We start from the raw sequence: 27,699 nt of genomic DNA on the forward strand, positions 1-27,699 counted from the left end.
ATCAAATCACCGTTTAAATGTTGATAGTTTTTATTCCTCTTTTTACTCAAGTGATACTGCTGATTTCAACAAGACAAAACGGACTTCAGCTTTGGATAAACCTTCAAGGTGACGTCACAACAGCAATTGTAACAATAGGAAAAGAGTGCAGGGAGCTTACGTTACAAAGTGCTGAGGGCTATATCAACAACCAATATGCCCCTGAGTCCATTAAAAAAGGTTGCAGGCAGATTTTCAAAGAGGTGCATGTGGATTATTAGATGGAAAAATCTTTCTTTGTGTATTATGGAGAATAGTATTGAGGGAAAAAATACATGGTAACTACTTGGAGTTCATCATCAGGACTACACTGAGTCCAGATTCAGGACTTGACCCAAACTATCAACAGTTTCTTTCCCCTTTATGGATGCTGCTTGACCTACTGAGCTCTTCCAGATCAATGTTTGTTGATATAGATTCCAGCATCGGCAGACTCTTGTGTCTCTGTATATCTTGTATGTTTGCTTCTAAGGCATTCTAACCAGTGTAACATTATAAACACAAGAAGGTCTACAGATGCTGGAAATCCAAAGCAAAACGTACAACATGCTGGAGGAGCTCAACAGGTCAGGCAGTATCCATGGAAATGAACAAGAGGTTGATGTTTTTCGTCAAGGCCCTTCTTCAGGACTGGAAAGGAAGGAGGAAGATGACAGAATATAAAGGTGGTAGAAGGGGAAGAAGGATAGCTGGGGTGATTGGTGAAGACAGGCATGTGGAAAGGAAAGGGCTGGAGAAGGAGGAATCTGGTAGGAGAGGAGTAGACCATCGGAGAAAGGGAAGAAGGACGGACACCAGGGGGAGGTGATAGGCAGGTGAGAAGAGGTAAAAGGCCAATGTGGGGAAGAGGGGAGGGAGAGGGAAAAAAACTATCGGCAGGAGAACTCGATATTCATGCCATCAGGTTAGAGGCTACCCAGACGGAATATAAAGTGTTGCTTGTTCACCCTGAGGGTGACCTCATCATGGCATAAGATCAGACCATGGACTGATGTGTATGCATGGGAATAGGAATTGAAATTAAAATATTTGGCCTAAGGGAAGTTCTACTTTTGACTGATGGAGCAGAGGAGTTCGATGAAGCAGTCCCCTGATTTATGACAGGTCTGACCAACAGCTGAACAAGGCAGATTTGCAGGTGAAATGATCCCTCACATGGAAGGTTGGGACCCTGATTGAAGGTGAGGGAAGAGGTGAAAGGGCAGGTGTAGCACTTTGGCCACTTACAGCGATACGTGCTGAGAGTGAGATTAGTGGAGAGGGATGAATGGACAAGAGAATCATGGAGGGAATAATCATTGTGGAAAATAGAGGGGGGGAAGTGAAGGTAAAGATATGTTTAGTGGTGCACTCCCTTTGGATACAGGGGAAGCTGTGGAGAATGATGTGTTGTATGCAGAGGCTCATGGGGTGGTAAGTGAGGGCAAAAGGAAATCTATCACTTAAAGGTGGCAGGAGATGGGGAGAGTGTGGATGGCAAGGAAATGGAGGAGATGCAGGTGAGGGAAGGATCAGTGGTGGAGGAAATGGAAACCCTGTTCTTTGAAGGAAGAGAATGACATCTTATTCTCCTGGAAAGGAAAGCCTCATCCTGCGAATAGATGCAGCAAAGATAAAAGAAATGAGAAAGGAATGGCATTTTTACAGGGAGCAGGGTGGAAGAGGAATAGCCAAGATATGGGAATCAGTAGGTTTATAAAAGATGTCGGGCGACAGTTTGTCTCCATTGACGGAGCCAGAGAGATCGAGAAAGGGGAAGGAGGGGTCAGAAATGAAACAAATGGATTTAAGAACAAGATAGAGGTTGGAGGCAAAGTTGATGAAATTGATGAGCATGAGCATAGGTGCATGAAACAGCACCAATGCAGTCATTAATGTAACAGAGGAATAGTTGGGGAGCATTACCGGGAAGGCTTGGAACATGGAGTGTAATATTATTGTTTGTGAGGGAAGTTTTGCAGATGTCTAGTTTTGATATCTGTTAATGTGGTTATGCATTTTGCAAAACGAAAATAGGAACAATGGAAAGCTTATATCCTTTTAACCACTGTGATATTGTTGTTCCACTTGACATCAAAATCACTAAGTAAAATTGCTGAGCTTTGTATATTTCAGGTATAGAACTATGTTTACTGTTTACACTTCTGAGCCATTTGAAAGGCTTCCTAATAAAGTTACGCTCAGTCGATACAGATCTGAAGAAATCCTGAACAGGTAGAAATAACATCAGTTGCGCTGGATATTGGCTCTGCTCAATAGTGGGGCTCCTGCTGAAGAATGAAAGCAAAAATAATTGTCCTGAAAGTCTGAATCATTTCCAAATAGATGTTGCTTGCTGGGAATGGTGGAAGCATGCTGTTCCTCACATGAGTGATATGACCCAAATAGTGTAAAATTTAACCATTGCAAATGAACCTGCTATTCCAGTGTCAATGGATAATTTGTGACAAAAATAATTTATACAACTGGTGCTATGTAATGGGCTTATTAGAATGTTTTCTTGAAATTGAAGTCATTTTGAATTTTGACATGCTGTTTCGATGCATTCCTGAATCATTTTCATGCCCGTATAACAATTCAGTAGCACGATAGGTGGTCCTTTTCTCTCTGTTAAGATAATAAGGGAGTTAGAAGTGTCACTGCTAATGACTACATTGGAAATTAAGTTACCTGTTTTCTTCTTCTGAATTTTCTGCCCTTCAAATAGTGTTGCTCAAATGTATAAACTGAACACAGTTTTAAATAATGGCAGTCTTTCGTTTTGAAATGCCATTTTTTATATCAGCTTCTTAAAAATGGGATACTAACCAAATGCCCAAGAGTGAAAATGGGTCAAACATGGGCAAATGGAACTGGCTTGGGTGAGCACTTTGGTCACCATAGACAAGTTGGCTGAAGAGCCTGTTTATGGCACTATGACAGCGCTGGTCCTATAGATAAGGAATTGGAATGTGAGGGAACAGGGACTGGCCACCACATCGAGGTGTCAAAGTAAAAAGAAACACTTCCATTTCTTACAATGACTGGTGACTATCATCTTTTCAAATTTGCACTTTCACAAGGTATTGGCAAATCCATGGAGCAGAAAATGATTCAACAACAACCTTTACCTTTGCCACACCATTAATGCAAGTAGTCATCAGTTGATGGGACAATTACCAGATTTGATTTCATGTTGGGCTGGATGATCACATTACTTAGACAGATTTGTGAAATAATACAGAGGCTGCCTCACTGTATCAAAGTCCTGGTTTCAGTCCTGACATCAAGTATTATCTGTGTGGAGTTTGCACCATCTCCCTGTGACTATGTGTGTTTCCCTGGGTGTTACGGTATCTCCCCACATCACAAACAGAAGTGAGCTGGTAGGATAATTGACCACTGTAGTGAATAAGTGAGTGATCAAAATCAGGTATAGCCAGGGGGTGGGGTGAGTTGATGAAAATGTAGGCCAATAAGAAAGGGGGGGGAGTTAATGTACGATCAGTGTAAATGTAATATTGATAGTAGGCATGAGCTGAAGGACTTGTTTCTTATTTGTACTTCTCTGTGATTCTATGACAATTGACAGGAGGGTTTGTAAATGCAGGGAGCCAGAGAGGTTTTCAAAAGAATTTCTAGTGTTTAGGGTCCCAGCAGCAGAAGCCATGACCACTAATTACACCTCCACTGTCTCCCATTTGGCACAGAAAATTAAATCAGGAAAGCATCCAGCTCAGATGGGGTACCTGGGCAAATACTAAAGTCCTGTTCTGATCAACTGGCTGCAGTATTCACTAAGACCTTTGACCTCACACTTCGGTAGTCTGAGGTACCTACTTGCTTCAGGCAGGCTTCAATTATACCAGTGCCTAAGAAGAGCATGGTAACCTCTTCAATGAATATCGTCCAGTAGCACTTACATTACAGTGATGAAGTGTTTTGAGAGGTTTTTAATAAAACACATCAACTCCTGTCTGAGACATGTCTTGGATCACATCAATTTGCCTACTGACTCAACAGGTCCACAGCAGATTCCAGCTCATTGGCTCTTCACTCAATCCTGGAACACTTGGACAACAAAGATGCATATGTCAGGATGCTCTTTATTGACTACAGCTCAGCATTCAATACTAATTCAATTCCCTCAAAAATAATCAATAAGCTTCTAAACCTTGGCCTTGTACCCCCTTGTGTAATTGTATCCTCAATTTCCTCACTTGCAGACCTGTCAGTTCTGATTGGCAACAACATGTCCTCCACAATCTCTATCACACAAGTGTACCACAAGGCTGTGTGCTTGTCCCCCTCCTCTAATCGCTTTATACTTACGACTGTGTGGCTAAGCACAGCTCCAAAGGCATGTTTAAGTTTGCTGACAGCACCTCTGTTGTAGGCCGAATCGAAGGTAGAGAAGGGAGATTGAAAATCTGTCTGAGTGGTTCTACAGCATTAACCTCTCTCTCAATGTCAGTAATTATTGACTTCAGGAGGAGGAAACCAGAGGTCCATAAGCCAGTCCTCACTGGAGGATCAGAGGTAGAGAGAGTCAGCAACTTTATATTCCTCAGTGTTATCATTTTAGAGGACCTGACCTGGGCCCAGCACAAAATGCAATTATGCAGAAAGCACAGCAGTGCCTCTACTACTTTGGGAGTTTGGCATGACAACTAAAACTTTGACCAACTTCTTTAGTGGGCAAACTTCTTTTGCACACTGGTTGTATGCCCAGTTGGTGCGGTCTTTCATTGATTCTATTACGGTTATTGGATTTATTGAGTATGTGTGCAAGAAAATGAATCTTCAGGTTGTATATACTGACATATATGTACTTTGATAATAAATTTACTTCAAACTTTGACTTTTGAAACTTGTTCTGTTTTTCCCAAGTTCTCCCAAGTTCTGCTGTTTATTCCATATTCATTAATATTCTTACTTCCCATCATTAGTTGACTTGGCATCTGTGGTTTTATTAGTGACTACCTTTATCCTTGTTTTATTTTCCAAGAGAACCAATGATCTATCTCCATTGCTTCCTGTCTCGGTGTACCTGAGGAACAATATTATTGAAATGTGTGACTGTTTATTTTCTGTCTTGTTGTCATTGCTTGGTTGCTCCCTGTGTCAGCCAGTTACCTGATGTTCTGACTTAAAATTGTCACAAGGACATACATGAAACATACAACCAAGTCACCTAATGGTTGATTCTCCAAATCTTGTCTCGCTTTTCTCTCATTTTCCTAGCTCCACTGCAAGCAAGAGCTCTTTTTAATTTTTGCAGTCTGTATTCTTAACTTCCAGCTACCCTATGTACTACTTCCCAACCATGCAGATATTGTGCTACTGGATTGCAAACAGGTCAATGAATGATTTTAGCATGTGACTAAAATCAGGATCAGTGTGGTTCAGTATTTAAGGCAGAAACTCCATGCTCTGGTTGTTCCAAAGTAAATGATCCTATAAAATTCTGAAATTTTTGCTCAGATTAAAATAATTACTGAAATCTTTGAAATGCATCTGAAGTAAAAGAATTTTCAAACACAATCATCAGTTGTATGAATCAAAATAATTGGGGTCATTGATTGATTGTAAATCAGAATTGAATGTAATTCCGAATTACTTTATTTGCTAAAAAATGTTTATTTGAAATTTGAGATAATGTTTTCAATTAATTTGTTGATTTAACTAAAATTATACTTGCAGTGCTAATGCCAAATTATTTTCCTTCTAGGAGGGATTTTGAAAATATTGACTGATATTTTGTCAATGTCTTTGTTGAAATATATAGATTTTATGGGGGAAAGGCCATTGAGCTTATCAATATAATTGTCCTTTGGCTAAGGAAGTTTTCTATTTTAATCCCATGTCTTGCTATTTATTCCATATTCATTAACACTCTTATATTTCTTCTAATCTCTTCAATTGTCTTGTCATCTGGGGGTCAGATTTATAACCATCTTATTTGTTACTGGTAGCAATATATTTTGATAAATGCTGAAAGACTAAGCAGAACTATCGATGTATTTAGTTCATTAAAACAATTCTATATTAAAAGTCTGATGTTATTGCCCAACATATCTGCCATAGGGTATGATATTGAAAAGATCAATGATTTCATAATAAAAAAAACTTGATAAACTGTGGCTACACATTAAGAAACTTTAAACAAGATTATGCAAATACCCTTAGCTAGAAAACTTGTCAGCAATTGTTCCAAGCTCTCCTTTCACATTTAGAATCAAGATAATCTAACATTTCCGAATATTAACATAGAATTGAAAAATTATCCAAACACCTGTAGCTAATTTAAATTTAATATACCTAAGTAATTAAAATAATTACTAGTTAGAATATTGCACCTTGACAATTCTAATTGTGAATAATGTAGTGTAAAGTGCTGTATAACTCAATCTCCTTTTACGGAAACAGGTAAAAAGGTTCTTCACATACGATTATCTGTTTGCTCTCACTTTTGTTACCACATTTTAAAATTGTTTTAAAAGCAATGTGTTACAGTGTGGTGATCTTTTCTGCCATCATTAAAAAGCAACTTTTAGTCCCATGCAGCAACAAAACCAAACCAAAAACAAAAACAAAACATTTGCTGCTAGCCTGCGACTGCTCTGGATTTGTTATACTTTGATGATGCACCCCCAGCTCCAAAAGTTGAATCCTTTATTTGATCCTTTATTAGCAATTAGCAAGCATACAATCTCAAAGCAATGAACTAAAGTGTAAGCAAAGCATTATTCAGCTTTATCTCAGCAGTCAACAAAAGATAAAATCTCTGCCAGTTGCAAGCTACAAACTGCCATGAAATAATCAAGAATACATAATTTATTCTCTTCACTTTTTACCATGCTCCCACTCATATGACTAGTTACCATGATAAACTTAATAAACGCGCAATACAGAATACAAAGCCGACAAAGCCGATATTTTAGCATGGAATATGTGGCTTGTTCACATTTAGGACAATTTTAAACTGCACCATTGGATACCAGAGTTATTTAGAAGAAAGCTGTGATGAATCCCAATATCTAGAATCTGGTCTAAACCATCCAATAGCACTAATGATTGAGATTAGGGAGTGAATTATCTGCAGTGTGAGCTGTAATGCCTACATCTCCCTGGTCATATTATCGTATCTACCAATGTTTTACTTCATCCCGAAACTTCCACTTAATATTCACTTAACTATTTCTGTTCTGAGAGTAATCAGCTTAACTTCTGTAAGAAGAATTAAGGTGTTTATCCATTGATCACCTGGCTAATAATCAGTGATTATTAGATAGACTGCATGTAACTGGCATTCGACTAATGATAAGGTACATGGATCCGTCGCCAGTAATCTCCTAACAATAGAATGGCACTTCATGTACCATATTTCCTCTGGTTAGAGGTGCAAGGCTTTAGAAATATTTCTTATTTTCTACAACTCAGTCTTCTTAGGAACATAATCCCAATCCTTTAGGACGTATTCCAATGCTTCTCCACCAGGTAATTCTTTCCACGGTGCTCTATATAACTCCATCCACAAAAGATTAACTTCTTCCAAAACATTTAGTATTATGGTTAGGTTGAGTTGTTCTCTGATCTTGGCAATTTCCTTGCAAACGTTTCATCATCATCCGAGGAGACAGCGTCAGTGTACTGTTGATTGTGGTGTGTCCACTGAATGGCTGGTACTACAACCATCAGCCATCTAAGTTACACATCTTCTGAACTTCGGATTGTACTTGAGAAATTTATAGGATAAAAAGAAAGATCCTAAAAAATAATTTGACATTTGTAGATATTTAGTTATATTTGAAGAACAGAATTTCTCTTATTTATAGCTCTTCAAAGTGAAGTATTGGATTTAATAGCACTAAGTACTCTGAATTGTAACAGATTCTAGATCTTAGAATGTCAGGAGTAACAATTTGCACGGCTTCACTTTTGGGAAGGAGTTTTTAGAAAACGAGGTGCCAAATTTACTTTCCCCAGTTTGTGATTATCAGACTGAAAGATTGGGAAATCAGAGCGGCATGAATTATAGTCAATGATCGCGGCCCATTTCTCTGATCTATGTTCTTAGCGATCATAGCTCCATGGAAGTACAATATCACTGTACCTGCAACACTCCACACCATTTATAACAAGGCCGGTTGACTGATGAATTAGACTGGCCCATGTAACTCTGGGATCAGTTGACTTGCTTATTGCATTCATCAGAATGCCTCTAAAGTTCTCACTCTGTGGTACTCAGATCATGGATAACCAATTTCACTCCATATGGAAATCCATTCCTTGTATTCATCACCCTTTTCCTCAAAGGAACTTCAGTTTACCATCAGAACTGTACTCTTTACCATGTGTGAACTGTTAGGTGGCTCTGTCGTACCATCTCTCATATGCCTTCTTTCAATTCCACAGAATCCAAGTCTTCCAACCTCCAAAATGGAAAAATTGAGTTAATCAATGTGGCTAGCTTTCTAATCAAGACCCTTCTAAATTTTATGCTTTAGTATTTGCTTTGTGATTTAATTTTTAACTTCATTGAAAAAAGTTGTGTTCTGAAAGAATGCTGCTATACTCCCATTAAAAATAAACCCCTGCATAACTTTTTTTCCCCATGTCCACAGAGACAGCGATACCACTGATTTCAACAGCCCTCCAAAGAAGAATTCAAGTGTGGACAGATACAGCAGGTACAACTGTGACACAGAATGAATTTTCCTGAAAATGGAAAATTATTATATCATATCAATTAGATTTTGCAATAATGACATTACGGTACATAATAGTCAACATAGACAGGTAAGCCTTAGGTCTATGACGATGACTCAGTGGCCATTTAACACATTTTTCATGAAGCCAGCACAAAAACTGTAGACTTGTTCTGATAAAATTGACTTATTGGCTTAAGATTAGGTAACGTCCAATGATACAGCATTGATTTATTTTCTATTTCCTTTCTGACAGACCATAAGACCATAAGACAAAGGAGCAGAAGTCAGCCATTTCGTCCATCGAGTCTGCTCAGCTGTTTTATCATGAGCTGATCCATTCTCCCATTTAGTCCCACTCCCCACCTTCTCACCATAACCTTTGATGCCCTGGCTACTCAGATACCTATCAATCTCTGCCTTAAATACACCCAATGATTTGGCCTCCACTGCTGCCCGTGGCAACAAATTCCATAGATTCACCACCCTCTGGCTAAAAAAATTTCTTCACATTTCTGTTCTGAATGGGCGCCCTTCAATCCTTAAGTCATGCCCTCTCGTACTAGACTCCCCCATCATGGGAAACAACTTTGCCACATCCACTCTGTTCTTGCCTTTCAACATTCGAAATGTTTCTATGAGGTCCCCCCTCATTCTTCTAAACTCCAAGGAATACAGTCCAAGAGCGGACAAACGTTCCTCATTTGTTAACCCTCTCATTCCCGGAATCATTCTAGTGAATCTTCTCTGAACCCTCTCCAACGTCAGCACATCCTTTCTTAAATAAGGAGACCAAAACTGCAAGTGAGATCTTACCAGTGCCTTATAGAGCCTCAACATCACATCCCTGCTCCTATACTCTATTCCTCTAGAAATGAATGCCAACATTGCATTCACCTTCTTCACCATCAACTCAACCTGGAGCTTAACCTTAAGGGTATCCTGCACGAGGATTCCCAAGTCCTGTTGCATCTCAGAACTTTGAATTCTCTCCCTATTTAAATAATAGTCTGCCCATTTACTTCTTCTGCCAAAGTGCGTAACCATACACTTTCCAACATTGTATTTCATTTGCCACTTCTTTGCCCATTCTCCCAATCTATCCAAGTCTCTCTGCAGACTCTCCGTTTCCTCAGCACTACCGGCCCCTCCACCTATCTTCGTATCATCAGCAAACTTAGCCACAAAGCCATCTATTCCATAATCCAAATCGTACAACGTAAAAAGAAGCAGCCCCAACACCACTGGTAACCGGCAGCCAACCAAAATGGGATCCCTTTATTCCCACTCTCTGTTTCCTGCCAATCAGCCAAGGCTCTATCCACGTATGTAATTTTCCCGTAAGTCCGTGGGCTCTTATCTTGTTTAGCAGCCTCATGTGCGGCACCTTGTCAAAGGCATGGCATGGGAGTGTCAGGATCAGGGAATATGTTCCAAAATCTTATAAAGTATTAAAGCACTTCACAACTTATAAATTATGTATCTGAAGTTCAGTCTTATGGTCATGTTTTATAGGCAAACCTGGCAGCCAATTCATAAGATGCAAGGCCATCTAACTACAGAGAGATAAATGATCAGGAGAGCTACCTGTAATATTTATAGATCAAAACGTGCCAAAGGAACTTTTACAACAATTTGTGTAGAGAGCAGGATCTTGGTTGAAAACATATCTGGAAGTCAGAATTTTTCAGTGATGCCGAAGTCTTTCAGAACTAAATGATGGGCCAGAAACAAATGCTTAAACACAGCAATGAAATTCAATCATACTTCTCTGATTCATATAGAAATGCCTGTAAATAAAGCAAAATAGTACATCTAACCAAAATTTAACATGGCTTTGAGATTCATATTTTAACCCCAAAGAGATAACAAATGCAAAACATCCATGTGATTTGCATATTTCGATAGTGATCATGAGCAGTGGTGATCACATGACCATGCTTTAAATAGCGCCATAGAAACAATTTTGGAGGGGCTTGGGATAGAGGTGATTCACCAGGATGCAACCTGGGATGGAATGTTTCAGTTATGTGGGAAGATAGGAGGGATTAGATTTGTTCTTCCTAGAGTAGAGGTGGTTAAAGGGTGCCATGAAACGGTATATAAAATAATGAGGGGTATAGATTGGGTGGACTTCAGGAAATGTATTTCCAATACAAGGTAGACAAAACTGGAGGGCATAGACTTAGTGTATGAGTTAAGGGCCAATCTGAGGGGAACATTCTACTCAAAGAGTGGTGCATACCTGGAATACACTGCCTGATTTAAGGAGTATTATGAAGAGCCCTTGAGTTGTACAGGCTAGGAAAGCAACAGACCAAGTTCTGGAAGATGGGATTTATATGGAGATATGCCCACTCGTCAGTCAGCATGGTGATGGTGGACCATGGCCTGCTTCCTTGATGTATGACACTATGATATATGTAGTCACTTTTCAGTAAATATTTATAAGATTGGACAATGTCTGCTGATAATGCATTGACTTATTTTCCATTTCTCTGCTGACAGATACTTGATATAACTCTGCTTGGCACACGTTAGATGGGAAAAACTAAACTAAAAACTAAAAACTAAACTCATCAAAATTTTTGGTTTTAAATTCACAGGGACGTTAAGATAGAAGTAATTAGGGAAAGGTCAGGTACAAATGTTACATAGGAATAAACTTTAGGTGAAGTTTCATTGTAGCTTTGCTTGAAATAGTATATAGGCATCTGAGCATTCTCAGAATGGACAGGATAGGTAAAAAGGATGGTGGAGTAATATCATTGTGCAAATGGATTTGACAAGGTTTTGACTAGCAGAGTCATTTAAGATTGCCCCACCCCAAGTTACATAGATAAGTAAGTGAAGAATAGCTAACACAAGAGAAAGCTACTTTGGAGCTGGAAATCCGAATTAACAACAGAAAATGCTGGATATAGTCAGCAAATCAAGAAGCGTCTGTGGAGGAAAATAAAGTGGTAACATTTCATAAGAACATTTTTATTTCTGTGAGAATAACTTAAGCAAAGTAGGAGCAAAAAAAAAGAGAAAATGAGATTGAAGTGTTTCAGCCACCTAAATTGGGTCCCATCATGAGAGATTACAGGGCATGAAAAACAATAAGCAGGAGATACTGGAAATCTGCAATAAAAACAGAAAATGCCAGAAACAATGAGCAGGCTGGGCAGTCCAAAGCCCCTTCATCTTCCGAGATTATGGGCTTGATAATTTTATAGGAACTTTGCCTGGTATGTAAATGTATGCAATGTAAATGAAACACCCTGTATGGAATGAAACTAAGAATGGAAGAGCATTCACCTGAATAAATGTGGCTTGTTTGACATCTATGTGGAATGATAAACAAGCATTGTCAGGTGTTCACTGAAGACTTGATACCCCGATAGAATGATTATAAAACCTGTGGCATTGATACTAAGGTGAAATGAGTAAGGCAACATTGTAGTTCCCCTCCCCCTACCTTCTTATTCTGGCTTATTTCCCTTTCCTTTCCAAAGTTGATGAAGGGTCTCTACCCAAAACATTGAGTACTTATTCCTCTCCAAAGATGCTGTCTGACCTGTTGATGCCCTCCAGCATATTGTGTGTGTTGTACTTGTGGTTAAGTTACTGGGTTGCATGTCCAAAGGCCTACAATGAGCTAGCAACAAATTCAAATCTCTAAAACTGGAATGAAAAAATATGGCATCAGTAATGGTGTCAAGGACATCACTGGATTGTTAAAACAAGGAAGCTAGTTCACTAATGTTCTTTAGGAAAGGAATTTTATCCAGCCACCAATAAGCAGACCACTTAAACTTCAGCAGTAGTCTGTGGTAAGAGCTGGGACTGTCGTATGATCTACGATAGGAAATCTCAGTGTTAGCAGTGGGCTTTTATTTTACAATTAATTATAGAGATGACAAGACTGATTTTCCTTTGCTTCCATCACAACTCTGTTAAGTTAGCATGGGTTCCATCCTTTCACTTGTCTATTAAACTCTTTGCTCATGTGCCATCTTGTATGACTTAACACAAGCAGAAGAAAGTTGAATCCATTTTCAAAAGGTTCAGTTTAAAATCTACACTGAAATAGGTACTGAATTGAGTACTTATTTATTGGTTTTTGGGTAAGCCTGCACTTATTGTCCATCCCAAAATTTCTGTGACTGAGAAGCTAGCTAGCCCCTTTATTCAGAGCCAATTCGTCACTGGCTGACTGTGAGTCTGGAGTTTCATAAAAGTTAGGCCAGGTAAAGCCAGCAGATCAACAGTGCTGGATTAGTTGTGTTTCTAAGTGCCAGTCTGGTTCTTCATTGATTATTAGTTTTTATTTATTAATTACTGTAGTTCAAGTTCTCCAGTTGCATTGTTGGGGTAATTGTAACTGATATCATCAGATTTGCAGTGCAGGTCTCAAACTTGTAATCAAGCATCTGAACCACTCCATTGCTACAGCATATGCCCAGTGGGTTGTTACTCTTAATGTTGTGTAGGAGAACCTGAATGTGTAACAATTTAAGAAGTTAGACCGTTTTCAAATCAAAGTTTTTTCCCATTGCCAAATACCACAGATCATGGATCTAGTTTTTAATAAACTGCATGACAGGTACTTTCTCATACATGTTTTATATTATGTATGTTCTTTAAGATTAATATGAATTTAAGTAACATGAGCAGGTGAGTTTATATAATTTTTGTCATAGATTGACAAAGGTAATTCCTCCAAGCTGCCCTCTTTCCAACTGTATAATAATTTTTATTTAATAATAATATAGTTAGTATTAGAAATATTTTTTGGTTCCTTAAGGTTATCATAGCCAGGGGAGACAGTGGAGATAAGCTCCCACTACCTATTAAATGCTCCCAATGCCGTGCTTCACAAATTACCTGATCTCAAACCTCAGATGCCTCGCGGTTATACCCACTCATGAGGAAGGCTTTGGAAGTAAAATCCAAAGAAAATTCCAGAGTTCAGGCCCCTAAAGCAGTCCTACATTGAGTTCAACACTGACTGCCAACTCCTGTGACACTGCTGGTGCCAAGCTGTATTGGTCTCAGCTGTTCCTTTGGTGAGGGGGAACCTGCTGCATGGACAGCAGCTTACCCTCCATATCATACTGCCCTGGTTTGCATAATGGCTTGTGTACCACGTAGGCAGCTAGGATGCAACATCTGTGGCTGACCTTGACCAATAGAGTCCTCAAGTAGTATTCTGTGAGAGCCTCTCTGTGTCAATAAATAAAATATCAATCACTTTCTCGGTAATGGAAAAGCTGCAAGTCTAAGGAAAACCCCAGCCAATATTTTGGTGATGATGCATAACTTAATATTGAAAAGTAGAGCATGAATTGATCTTTAATATAATATTTGTTTTCAAATCGATTCTAGGAGTAATTCATACAAAACGGAAGAAACTTCAACAACGTGAGTGCTTGGATAAACAAAAACATTACTTTCTGGGTATTACTTGGGGCAACCACATCACAATTTCTTGCCAAGCCAATGAAGTTGGTAGCCTGGGGATAGGAGAAGATTGGCATGATGATTGTGGTGGTGGACATGGTGGGAGGGGAAGAGAAGATTGTTATGTTGAGATGGTGTGGCTTGGATGCAGTTCATGAACAAAAACAAGAAAGAAAGCATTTTAAGGAGGATTTTGAAAGGAGGGAAAGAATTAAGTGGAAAATAGCATTGGATAGTTTTTAAAAATGACATCAATTATAACAGTGTTAATAATTCCCTTTGCAAAAAGAACAAGTTAGAGGAAAGGGAGTTGTGGGCCCAATTATGTGACTGACATAGGGTTGAAAGACTTGAACACCATTACCAAGGATCTTAAATTTCAAATGCTAAAGGATAAGGAACTAATAAAGCTTTCCAAAGTCTTGGAGGATGAGAGAAAGATTATGCAACAGAATTCCAAATTAGCTGTAACTTGTATTAATTTGAAGAATGACAAGTTACCATAGAGAATGTTTGCAACAGTAAAATTGTGGTGTGAGCTTTGGTGACAAAGAGAAGTACAAGGACAAGCAGCTAATGTTTCAGAGGTGGAAAGGTTTAAGCTTTGCTGACTAGCTGTGAGATGAGAAAATAAGATCAGACTGTTCAGGTGGCATATAAGCTGATGCAGAATGAACAGTTAGTCAGGAAGACCAATAGATCTGATACCAAAAGCAAATGAATGGTAGTAAAGTCCAAAGAGGTTTCTCAGATACTGAACAAAGAAGAATTTGGTTACATTGATGTTGAAACAAAAGATAGTTAGCATGACACCAGTTTTGATAAATGTTGTTATGCCTTTTATATCTGTGTGCAGATTTTGTGTTTGCATATTTTGGAATGCATGTCTTGTTTAATTATATTGATGAGAAGAAGATTAAGAATTGCTGTACATACTATACCATGGATGACAATATCTATGTTAAAAGTAGAATAGATGCAAACTATTCAATTTGTTTATCATTATCTACTTCCATTCAATTCATTACTAACATGTAAGCAATGTAAAAAGACACCATAAGTTGAATCATTTCTTTCTCTGTTGTCCTAGGACAAAACCAACATCTGAGAGTAAAACTACCACTCAGAGGTAAAACAGTGTTCAAGTTTTAAATTATTAAGTGAATTTTGGATTATAGCAATAATACATCAGTTGCAAATTATCGATTAAATCTGATTATTAGTAATATTGACTTTACCCAAGCCTGCAGGAAACAAAGTTGGGATTTTAGAAGATCGTAAGAACAAAAGAAAATTGGAGCAGGAGAAGGTCACTTGGTCCCTCAATATGCTCATGGCTTCTTTGGCCCAGACCACATTTCCTGCTCTTTGTCAGTCTCCTCCCTCTTTCTCTAATAGTCTCAGGAACACATTAGGAATCACTTGTACTTTCCAATTGGCATGAAACATCTTTTTAGAAACCACATTTTTATTAAAAAGCATATACTTTATTCTGGTTATAATGAGGCATGTTGCAAATGTGCTCAATATTAAGTTTGCTTATAAACATCTCATTGAAATGTTAAGTCTTGTGAGGAGTAGATATGGTAGATACAGAGTGGTTGTTTACTCTGGCTGGAGAGTCCAGGAATAGAGTTCCAGGTCTAAGGATAAAACTTCAGTAATTGTGAACTGAGACAAGGAGTAACTTGTTCTTGAGAAGTTGCAAATCTATGGATTTCTCCATCCTAATCACTCCCTTGAGGCTGAGATAGATAAGTTTTTGGACTCTAGATAAATACATGGATGGGAAGGAATGTGGAGTTTAGGTAGCAGTATAAGATTCATCTTCCTGGCTGTCAAAGCAGGGAAGTTTGGACTGGCCCTCCCAGATGATGTGTTCTGACTGTGTCATATTAAATGATCTTCAAATCATTTTCCTTAAATGAGTCTCCTTAAATGGTTCTTAGCACAAAGGGCTGATCTAAAAAGAACAGATGGACATTGGAGCTGGAGTAGGCTACCTGGCTGTTCAAGCCTGATGATCTACATTGGCCCCAACTCCTCTTCTTCACCAGTTCTTATTACCCTCAGTTCCCTAATCCTTAAACAGTCAGAGTTCCTTTCCAAAGGTAGAAATGTCAGATAATGGATGGCATAGTTTGATGGTGAACCAGTGAGTGTTTAAGGGAGATATGCAGATGAGTCTTATACACAGTGGTGGTAGATGCTTCGAATGCATTGTCAGGAGCGCTGGAGAAAGCAGGCATGAATAGTAGTGTTTAAGAGGCACTTAGAAAGACATGAAAAAAATCACCCAAGTGGTAGTGAATTTCTGTTCTCTATTCAAGAGCCCTGTAGAACTTCAGCAGGTAACTGACAGAGTTTTAGATATTTCTTGAATCTAAGATATATGCAGAGAAGCAATCTGAGGTGTGAGGTAAGTCATGATCTTATTGAATAATTGAGTAGATACATGGGGTTGAATCACCCACTCCTGCTCCAGTTTCTTATGTCATCGAGTTGAGTTTATTGTAATATGCACAAGCATGGTGAAGTATAGGCACAATGGAAAACTTGCTTCAAGCTGCATACTAGGCACATGGGTTCATGCAACACAGAATATTCACTCTGTGCCACGTTATTAGGTACGCCTGTATACCCGTTCGTTAACGCAAATATCTAATCAGTCAATCATGAGACAGTAACTCAGTGCATAAAAGCATGCAGGCATGGTCAAGAGCTTCAGTTGTTGTTCAGAGCAAACATCAGAATGGGGGAAGAAATGTGATCCAAGTGACTGACCGAGGAATGACTGTTGGTGCCAGTCACAGTAGTTTAAGTATCTCAGAAATTGCTGATTTCCTGGGATTTGCACACACAACAGTCTCTAGAGTTTACAGAGAATGAAGCAAGAAACAAAAAAACAACCAGCGGCAGTTCTGTGAGCAAAAATGCCATAATAATGAAAGAGGTCAGAGGAGAATGATAAGCTGACTGGAAGGTGTCAGTATCTCAAATAACTATACTTTACAACAGCAGTGTGCAGAAGAGTATCTCTGAACACACAGCATGTCGAACCATGAACTGGATGGAGGCCACGTTGTTAGGTGCAGGAGGTACCTAATAAAATGGCTACTGAGCTTCAATTAAATATATATTATAGATAAAATTATACAGGGTAGTAAGGGGGCGGGACTGCACAATAGAAGACAATGTGATAAAGCGAAACTATCAGAGTCAAATTCATGGAAGTGCAAGAGTCCATCCATAGCGTTCCATTGCTGAGGAAGGGACAGAGTTGTGCAGGTTGGTTAGAGAACCTGATGGTTTTAGGAATATGGCTTCTGTACCTCCTCCCCAAGATGGTGGAGATCCTTGAAGATATATGCCACCCTCATAGGCACTGCCTCTTGTAGATGCTGTCAATGTTGGGGGAGGTTATGCCCATAATAGTATTCACTATTTTCTGTGCATTGGGATAGCCCTACAGGCCATGATGCCTTTGTTAGACAACATAAATTTCTGATGTGCTTACTGCCTATATAGTCTGCATTTGGTATTTGAACATAATATTTAATATTTTGCTATTGAGAGTCCCAGTCCTTATAAACCGTGGAAGTTTGTTGCTGTGTGATTTAGTAAAGAAGATTTATTTTCCACTAGGGGGTGCTGCTTTCTATACTATCAGGAGCTATGTATTTTAGTGATTTTAGCTTCAGAGACTGGTACATTTTCAAGAAGCTTTCTTATACATTGCACCAGTGGAATTAATGGATCATATTGTGCTCTTTTCGTGGCTTAAATGAATCCTCAGCTTTTGCTGTAATAGCTGAATTGTGGTATTTTTAAAATCAAATTTTAACCCCAGCCGTGTAAAACTATGTGATAAATCGTTAATTTTCAGATTTTTCAAATATAAGAACTACTCATATAAATAAAATACTCTAATTGTATATCATTCTCACTTTAAGAATAAAATAAAGCACTCAGGTTATTTAATTCAATTCAGTTCAATTCAAGTTTAATTGTCATGTCTGTAATTGTCATTCCAGACATGAATACCCATGAATAGAGCCAAATGAGGCAATGTTACTCCAGGGTCAAGGTGCTAAACGCAGTACAGAAAGTTACACACAGCACAAAGTACACATAGCACATATAAGATAGAAAGGTACTGATTTACTGATTTACAACTATCACCATCAATTCAAAACCATTCAATATCTTTGAACAATAGAATATTTTGGTAACATGATCTAATATGAGCTAAGATGGACTGTATATTGTTTCTAATAATAGATATGTTTATTCTCTGGAGTACATATTAATTGTTGTAACAGAACATGTTGAACTCTGCCTCTGAAATAGAGTTGGTTTGAAGCCTTTCCGACTAAAAGTTAAGACTCATTATTTACAAGTTATTTTTACCATGATTCAAAGCATTGATGTTTTAGTGTATGCACTACCTGAAAGCTTGTATCTTTTTTGTTCCAAACTTAGGTCATATCAATTCAAAACCGATGAATTGCCAAAGATGTAAGCTTTTGTTTTAGTTTATCTCATTTAATGTAAACTGCGAGAAACTTCTTGGAGAACAGAAAATTGTAATACAGTACAATATTAGCAGTCATTACAGCTTAACTCAAATAATTTGTAATTCTACTGACCATTAGCACAGCAGTAAAATAATATGACTTGACTGATCATGTTGATGAGTCACAACAATCACTTGAACTTATGAGCTTATACTTAAAGCCATGAATAACCACTTAATATTCTGCATGAATTCTAAACTACAGCTGCCATCTATTGGTGTTACTAAACATTCCATTGCTTTAAACCTATTTGCACTCTCCTTTATCATGTGCTTTGTTTGTGCTTCAATCTTAGCAAACTTGCAAATTTAACACATCGTATACCCATCATGTTAACTTGTTTATTAAAATAGTCTATCATATAGTATACTTCTCTGCAATGCTACAAGCACTCTTTGGAGGATCAGGGGGTCACTCATTCCTTGAAATGTACTCTGTTATTCTATTAGATCATTGCTGATCTGTAGCTATCTTATCTTTGCTCAATATCTGTTCATGTTCTCACCTGAGAAAAGAAAATCTATTGACATCACTGACTCAATTATCCAGCTGTGTCAACAGCTGTTTGGGAAGGAGTGTTCAGATTTCCATTTCACTTTATTTGAGGGCATGCTTCTCAGTTTTATTTCAGATTAGCCTCTTACATTGTTTCTCTTTTCTTTTGGATGAAGAAATAACATTTAATAAATCGTTTTCTTAACAGTTATTTACGGAATTTGAGCTGAACCACTATGACCTTTATATTGAATTATTTCAACTTAGCAATTGCTCCCTTCCCTACAGGACAATAGTTACATCTGAAACGAAAACTGAAAGTCCAACCAATAAGAGGTAAGGCCCAACTGTATGATTATACACCAAATTTCAGTTAGCCATTGTTGAATATAGTTTTTCATATTTAATTCTGTTACTGAATTCTATCTCCCAAATCTAAATTTCATCAACAATACTTCTAGTGCCACGGATTTATGTGAATTTTTACTTGGCTTATATTCCATGAAACGTCATTTCCTTGAACCAGTGACTATGATATGCTGTTAACGATTTTCCACACACCTCAAGATTATTTCTGTAATTAACATTTTTCTAAGAAAATTTCTTGGCAACTAACGAATAAACTAGAAACTCATTGTGTCCACTTTTCTGTCATTTTAGTTCACAGAGCCGGTCCTCTCCTGATGGTCAAGTGACAACACCAGAAAAGACATCCTCAAAGTAAGTATTAGCCTCTGGGTATTTTGCATTTTGTTTCACAAAAACTTTGTGCTTAAATTTCTTGTACTAGTATAAGTTAAGCTTTAAGATATTAGAACATAGAACAATACAACACAGGAACAGGGCCTTCAGCTCATGATATCATGCTGAATTAATTAAACTAATATTTAAATAGCAAACTAACTAATCCCTTCTGCCCACATGACACACATATCCCTCTATTCTCTTCATATTCATGTGCCTATCTAAGAGCCTTATAAATGTATCTATCATATTTTCCTCCACTGTTGTCCCTGGCAGTGCATTCCAGGCACCCACAACTCTTGCACGGCACATAGGGCAGTGTGGATGAAGGGTGACGCAGTAGTGTAACACTATTACAGTGCCAGCAACCCAGGTTCACTTCCCGTCACTGTCTGTAAAGAGTTTGTACGTTCTCCCCGTGACTGTGTAGATTTCCTCCACCTGCTCCAGTTTCCTCCATCAGTCCAGAGATGTATAGTTTCATAGATTAATTGATCACATGGTTGTAACTGGGCGTGCACGAGCTCATTGGGCCAGAGGGGCCTGTTACCATGCTGTATCTCTAAATAAAATTAAAATATCGCCTTTGAAATACTATGTCCGTGTTTCTACTTAAATACTTTTGCAATATTATAAATATTATACTCTATCATTGAATAAAGCTGACAAAGAATGCTAATATCTGTCAATGAGATTCATAAACATTTCAAAAAAACAATAAAAATTAAGTGTAATATTGATAATAGTTCAAATACAAAAGTTAAGAAAAGGGACATTAACACACTTGAAGCCTTGGGAAAACACAACACTTAAATTAAGAAGTATAAATTATATGTACTACTCCCTTCCATTGAACATTATGCACCAATTTCAACTGATTGTAAGCACAAAAGGCAGATTTCCCCACTGTAAAAGCTGTGCACCGTGTTCAGTCTTTGCATTTTATGAGAATTCCATGATTCAGCAGGCTTGACTGATTAACTGCTGAATGGCAAGTCTTCCACCTTTGACAAAGTTTGAGTGAGTGCACAAACTTCCACACAATTATGAAGCTAAAATGAAGTGAAACCTTGAAAATTTAAATTTTAAGACACATTCCCTTTGGGACAAACTGCAGCAAACAGTGAAGCTGGTGTTAACTTGATGCTTTAAACTTATAATGACTGAACTTATTTTTGGGATTTTTACTGTATAATTCTACACAGGATACATCACATTAAGAATTAACATTTAAGCATTTCCATTTGATAGGACAAATCTGAAATGGGATAGCAAGAAAGATGAAACACCAGGGAGTACCTCAAAGACATCCACTCTGGAGCAAGACACTGTTAAGTAAGGATGCTGAAATCTACAATATTCCCACCTTTTAGAAGTTAATTGTTATACAGTGCATGAAGAGTATTATTTTCTTATTTCATGGTTATTAAAATAGGGTGGAAATGTTTTAATGACAGGAAGGAAAGGTGTACTTTATTCCTTGTGATTTTCTTGAATGAGGTGAGAAAATCAGGAAAATTAAACTGAATTGAGGCAATGGCAACTCAATGCTGACCACCCTCATTTCTATGCTGCAAACTGGTGGGGTCAAGTTCAGTTCCAGAGAATTTAGATCACGAATTTGAGATGATAATCGGTGTTGTGTTTCTTTTGGATGAGATGCAAACCTGAGGTTTTCTCAGTTAGGTGTAAAAGTTCCCATAGTGATAACTGGAAGAAGTTGTGGGTAATATTAATCCATCTATTTACGTTACTCTGCCTATCGGTGGCATAGTGGCATCCGCACCGGACTTCAAAGAGAATGGTCCCGGGTTGAATCTGGCAGCTCCTTACATGCTTTCCATCTATGCTGGGCTGAGCGTCAAGCTAGCAACTTGGCCTCATAAAAAACAGAGAAAAATGCTAAAGAAGCAGCGAAGTTGCTGCCCGATGCGCCACAAGGCGCGGAAAGGAACAACACAACTTCTACATCTCTAGTTATTACTGTACTTTTTACGGGGATCTACCTTATGCAAACTGACCATGGGAAGTCCTACTTAGCAGTGCTGTTATGTGTATTCAAAAGTAGACACACTAATTGTAAAGTGCTTTGAGACATCCTGAAATGATGTTGAGGAAATATGTAGAAGAAATAGTATTCTTCTTTCTAAAATGCTATAATATTTTCACTATGTGAAAAGAATATACAGTACTGTGCAGAAGTCTTAGGCGCATGTATATAGCCAAGATACCTAAGACTTTTGCACAGTACTGTAGTAATTTTATGTACTGCACTGTACTGCTGCTGCAATAATTTCATGACATGCATGAGTGATGATAAACCTGATTCTGATATGGGTCTCTGTTGTGGACTGAGAGTGGGAAGGGGGCAGGGAGAGGGATGTCATAGTTTGGAAAAGGGGAAGGGAGAGGGAAGAGCTCTGACATTCTGTAGTGATCAATGAGCCGATTATTTGGAATCAAATGACCTTGCCTGGTGTCTCAGAGCTGGGCGTGTCTGCACCCACACCACCCCCTGCCCTGGTGCTACTTTTCTGCCACCTGTCCCACTCCCCCACAGTGCTCCACCATCACCATTCCCAACACCCTTTGCTCCTGCCAGGTTTAGAAGCTCCCTCCCTTCTCCACAGTGAGAAATACAGTACTGTGTAAAAGTCTCAGGGACCCATATGTGCCGAAAATCTTTGCACACTGCAGTAAAAAACTGCTCTGTGACAGTTTGTGTGCACAACTGTTTGTCTTAATTCTCTTTCTGAGACATAAGCTTAGCAAAACATGTTCACAACATCACAAAATAATTTTGGATGAGGAAGACCATTTAAGATGCTTTAGCTCATCCACTCAATTACAAGCTCAAGTGTCTCTGATGCACTTTCTGATCAGTCAGTAAATGCACCAAGAGGTTTTGCATCTGTCTTTCCCCAAGGACCTCATTACATGTGTTAGTAGCGCTCTGCTTAAGGAAGCAATCAGCACTTCATTTAGGGGTCATCTGTTGTTGGTTAGTATTTCTCTTCCTTTTAATTTTTCTTGCTGTTATTTGGGCTAAAATAAAATTCATCTTACATTTTCCCACTGTATTTATGATCTATAATTTTTCTTTCTAATCCTATACCACCCATCCCTCGTGCTAACAAATTCCCCTCCCAATCCACGACAGAAATGCTCTGCAAATGGAATAGAATGGGTTGCAATCATTTCTGCCCTGGCGTAGATGTCTTCCCCATAGACTACCTGTCAGATTCATTTGCTATAGTTCAGATCACCCTCCAGTACTTGAATATCTTCCTCAGTCTCAATAAGCCCAAGACCTGCTTCAGTGCTCTATGTTCAGAGTACTGTGCAGTTCAATCATGGCTTCCTTTCACTTATATCCAATATCATTGGCTACAAATTCCAATATAGGCTTTATTAATGTTTTATTGTTCACACATTCCAAGTTAAATAGCTATTGTAAGACGCATTTTCTATGATAGTTAATGGAATGCAAATTCATCCTTTGTTGAAGGCAATGTAGAGTGCATGTTGTGCTCCATTGCTGAAAGAGAGTTCCTATGCAGTCAGAAACAGAGTGCATAGTTTAAAATGCTACAACCTTACATATTTAGTCTTTGTGAATAAGGATAATTTTCCATCCAACATCTGTTTATTCACAGCAATATAATTTTAACATATTGCTAAAGTTATATTGATTGATTGTTCTTTCTTTCTTGGTTTCATGGCTATCTGGAGAAGAAAAAAAATTAGATAATAAATGAACCTTTGAATGTAATGCCAAGCGGAAGTGACTTGATCAGTTACACAAGTAATTTCTGCCTCTCACAGTACTTGGTTATGAACTAAAGCCAAATGAGTTAATGTTTGGGTAAATGCTTCAGTCATCACACAGGTATAGATTGTTGATCCCTGCATTCGTATTATGGAAACTTAAGCCAATCTTTCAAAAGAAGATTATTTGGACACATTTTACAGGTTCATTCACTGTAAACTGGACCTCCTGCTAATATAAGCTCCCAACCCACCTGCCTATGCACAAATTAAATGGAATCTGTACCTTGCCCCACCCACATTGATTATTTGACACCTCTTCTAATTTGTTATTCTCCCTTCACCCGTGACCTCTCAGACTCTGCCGACCTTTACTTGTTTCGGACAGTTTAGCAGTACATGTGACCTTGAACCTCAGACACTATTGACATGCCTTTAACCAATGTGTCTGTTGGTCCACTGCACAACAAACAATTAATGCCTCCTCACAGGCACTGAGAAAAGCCTAATCTCTCAACAGAACCAGCAAAAGCCTAGCACTGAGTGTACAAATTGTTGCTATAGCTCAAATTTCTCTTTTGCTCACAGAAAAAATAAAAGTGAAGCAGCACCTTTGATTGATCTGGCACCAAGCACAGAAAGATCAAATAAGGGGTAAGTTTGCATTTTACATTCTATAGCTATTGTTTGTGTGGTGTGCCACTATGATATTAACACCAAACAGTAATATTGCCTTTCCCATGCTAGGGGTCTCCCGCTTTACTCCACATTATTTTATAGATTTCCAAACATCCATTGACATATTCTGACTGTTCATTTGGATGACAATGTGTGGAAGAGATTCACCCTTGGTCACTGCTGCTAAACTGATGTGAGGTGTCAGCCAGCTATCAGCCATTCTCAAATTCAAGTTTAATTGCCATTCAACCATGTACACGAATACCACCAAACGAAACAGTGTTCCTCTGGGCCCGAGGTGCAAAATACAGGACCAACAGTCACACACAACACATATAGCACGTATAATTATGATAGCAGAAAAATATAGCTGCAAACAATATTTTAAAAATTAATAATCTAGCCCAGGTCCCTACGTGTCCTGGCCTGTAGATTGATGGTGCATGGATGTTTTTCTAGAGCCATGTTTCTGCAAGAACAAGCCTACAGTAGTTGCTCATGTCATGCAGTACAGCTGTAGATGAATGCAATCCTCTTTGTCTGCCACTGAGCGAGCTCTGACATGAGGGCCAGCCTCCAACCTGGTGTGGAATCCAGCGGCAAACAGCCAACACTGGTATCTCCTTCCTCAGCAGCTGCAACAGGTGACCCTGGGGCATGAATGAGGGCCTGGCTTGCACTACAAATGAGGCCAGGCCACTCCCCCACCATCGGTCAAGCCAATGAACCAGTAAATCGACTTGCAGTATTGTATGTTACCGATGTTCAACAGGGTCTTGTAATTATAACAAAAACGTTCTGCACCCTCCATTTGATAGCCCTCTGCCTCTGACACCTTCTTCCCTAGGTGGCTGAAGCAGGCTGCAACACGGCAGGTGTGCAATAAGTCCAGCTCCTCTGCTATCCATTAACTCGCACGTGGTGTAGACCTGCAGTCCTGGGTGTTCTTGGTATCCAGCAGTGTCTTGTGATCATGAAAACGGCATAAAGCATGAACAATTTCACCTTTGGTTGGACCCAGAGAGTTTGCAGCCTGCCACCATTCTACTGAATTAAGATGAGGGATCACATTATCAGATTAAACAAATACCTGTGTGCACCTTTGTCACTGATGACCACAGAGGGACTCCTGAGGTTCATCTTTTACTCTCAAGTTTAACTCTTCACCTTAAAATTCTTATAGAAGAGCATTCCTGTGCTGTGGTAAATTCCCTGACTATCAGTCCTTCATATGTGAACACTTTGCATTGGCATCCAATTAATACTTCCCTCAGACAGAGAAGGAGACAAGTTGCTCCATGTCATTGGCCCCATTCTCCCATTTATTTCCCTGTGACCTGTCTTACTTACATATTTGTCAACTCCCTGGTTTTGTTTTACAAACTCTCCATGCTGGGGATAATGTACAAAAGCCAGTTTATTACTGTCATGCTTTTAGGATGTGGCATTATGAAGCCAAGGTAACTGGGAAGCAATCCCACATAGTCCCAGAGAGAACATGCAAGCTGTAAACATGTAGCACCGGAGGTTAGGATAGAAAATGGGTCAGAAGAACAGTGTAGCAGCAGCACTACCTGCTGCACCACCGCACTACCCATTCAGCACGTGAGCTCCAAGCCCAAGAGCAGGAAAACCTGTGAGAACTGGTCCCATGATAGTGTTCATCTGAACAGAAGACTGCATTGTTGTCTTCATTTTTGAGAGGATTATAATATAAAGGCAAGGATACAATGCTGAGACTTCAGGGTGACTTGGATAGGTTGGGTGAGTGGGCAAACTCATGGCAGATGCAATTTAATGTGGATAAATGTGAAGTTATCCACTTTGGTGGCAAAAATAGGAAAACAGATTATTATCTGAATGGTGGCCGATTAGGAAAAGGGGAGGTGCAATGAGACCTGGGTGTCATTATACACCAGTCATTAAAAGTGGGCATGCAGGTACAGCAGGCGGTGAAAAAGGCGAATGGTATGCTGGCATTTATAGCGAGAGGATTCGAGTACAGGAGCAGGGAGGTACTACCGCAGTTGTACAAGGCCTTGGTGAGACCACACCTGGAGTATTGTGTGCAGTTTTGGTCCCCTAATCTGAGGAAAGATATCTTTGCCATAGAGGGAGTACAAAGAAGGTTCACCAGATTGATTCCTGGGATGGCAGGACTTTCATATGAAGAAAGACTGGATGAACTGGGCTTGTACTCGTTGGAATTTAGAAGATTGAGGGGGGATCTGATTGAAACGTATAAGATCCTAAAGGGATTGGACAGGCTAGATGCAGGAAGATTGTTCCCGATGTTGGGGAAGTCCAGAACGAGGGGTCACAGTTTGAGGATAAAGGGGAAGCCTTTTAGGACCGAGATTAGGAAAAACTTCTTCACACAGAGAGTGGTGAATCTGTGGAATTCTCTGCCACAGGAAACTGTTGAGACCAGTTCATTGGCTGTATTTAAGAGGGAGTTAGATATGGCCCTTGTGGCTACAGGGATCAGGGGGTATGGAGGGAAGGCTGGGGCGGGGTTCTGAGTTGGATGATCAGCCATGATCATAATAAATGGCGGTGCAGGCTCGAAGGGCCAAATGGCCTGCTCCTGCACCTATTTTCTATGTTTCTAGGTTTCTATAAGGCATTGGTCAGACCACCTTTCAAGTGTTGTGAGCACAAGTGGTTCTGCAGATGCTGGAAAACTTGAGCAAAGTGCACAAAATGCTGGAAAAGCTCAGCAAGTCAGGCAGCATCTATGGAGAGAAACGAACAGTGGAAATTTCAGGCCGAGAGCCTTCAAATCTGGGCAGGAAATGAAGGAAACAGAAGTTAGAATAAGAAAGTGGGGGCAGTGGTAGGATTATGGCAAGTGATAGGTGAAATCAACTGAGGGGCGAGGTAGCTGTCATGATGCGGCCACACTTAGGTTGCATGTTGAGAGGGAAAATAAATCACCCATGATCAAATGACAGACAAGATGCAATGATCCGAATGACCCAATCCTGTTCCTATGTCTTAGGGTCTTAAGGTCTATAACCTCTGTTCTGATATATCACCGCCCTGGCATCCTCCAGCATGTTGTATGTGTTGCTGAAGTATTGTGAACAGTTTAGGAGCCCCATATTCATGAATGGACAGGCTGGTATAGGAGAAGGTCCTGAGAAGATTTAAAAGAATTATTCCACAAATGAAAAGGTTAATGTATGAGGAACATTTGATATCTCTGGGCCTGTATTTGCTGACATTTAGAAGAATGAGAGGGGATCGCATAAAAACCT

At 39.1% G+C, this 27,699-nt stretch overlaps 1 protein-coding gene across 9 annotated transcripts in view; it reads left to right on the forward strand.

Annotated features, from left to right (window-relative positions):
- scel (sciellin) overlaps positions 1–27,699 on the forward strand; it is an 82,015-nt gene that overhangs the window by 32,128 nt on the left and 22,188 nt on the right. For 5 of the 9 annotated variants that reach the window (XM_063048492.1, XM_063048490.1, XM_063048488.1 and 2 more), the window contains exons 7-16: positions 52–108; positions 2,155–2,253; positions 8,646–8,711; positions 14,103–14,138; positions 15,268–15,306; positions 18,660–18,695; positions 19,538–19,585; positions 19,910–19,969; positions 21,245–21,328; positions 24,350–24,415. In XM_063048492.1, coding sequence (XP_062904562.1) covers positions 52–108; positions 2,155–2,253; positions 8,646–8,711; positions 14,103–14,138; positions 15,268–15,306; positions 18,660–18,695; positions 19,538–19,585; positions 19,910–19,969; positions 21,245–21,328; positions 24,350–24,415 — 591 coding nt within the window. The remainder of the gene's footprint in view (positions 1–51; positions 109–2,154; positions 2,254–8,645; positions 8,712–14,102; positions 14,139–15,267; positions 15,307–18,659; positions 18,696–19,537; positions 19,586–19,909; positions 19,970–21,244; positions 21,329–24,349; positions 24,416–27,699) is intronic. The other 4 variants (XM_063048495.1, XM_063048494.1, XM_063048496.1 and 1 more) reach the window with 2 other exon arrangements.

The sequence above is a fragment of the Mobula hypostoma genome, chromosome 5 (genome assembly GCF_963921235.1).
Source record: "Mobula hypostoma chromosome 5, sMobHyp1.1, whole genome shotgun sequence".
Lineage (NCBI taxonomy): Eukaryota > Metazoa > Chordata > Chondrichthyes > Myliobatiformes > Myliobatidae > Mobula > Mobula hypostoma.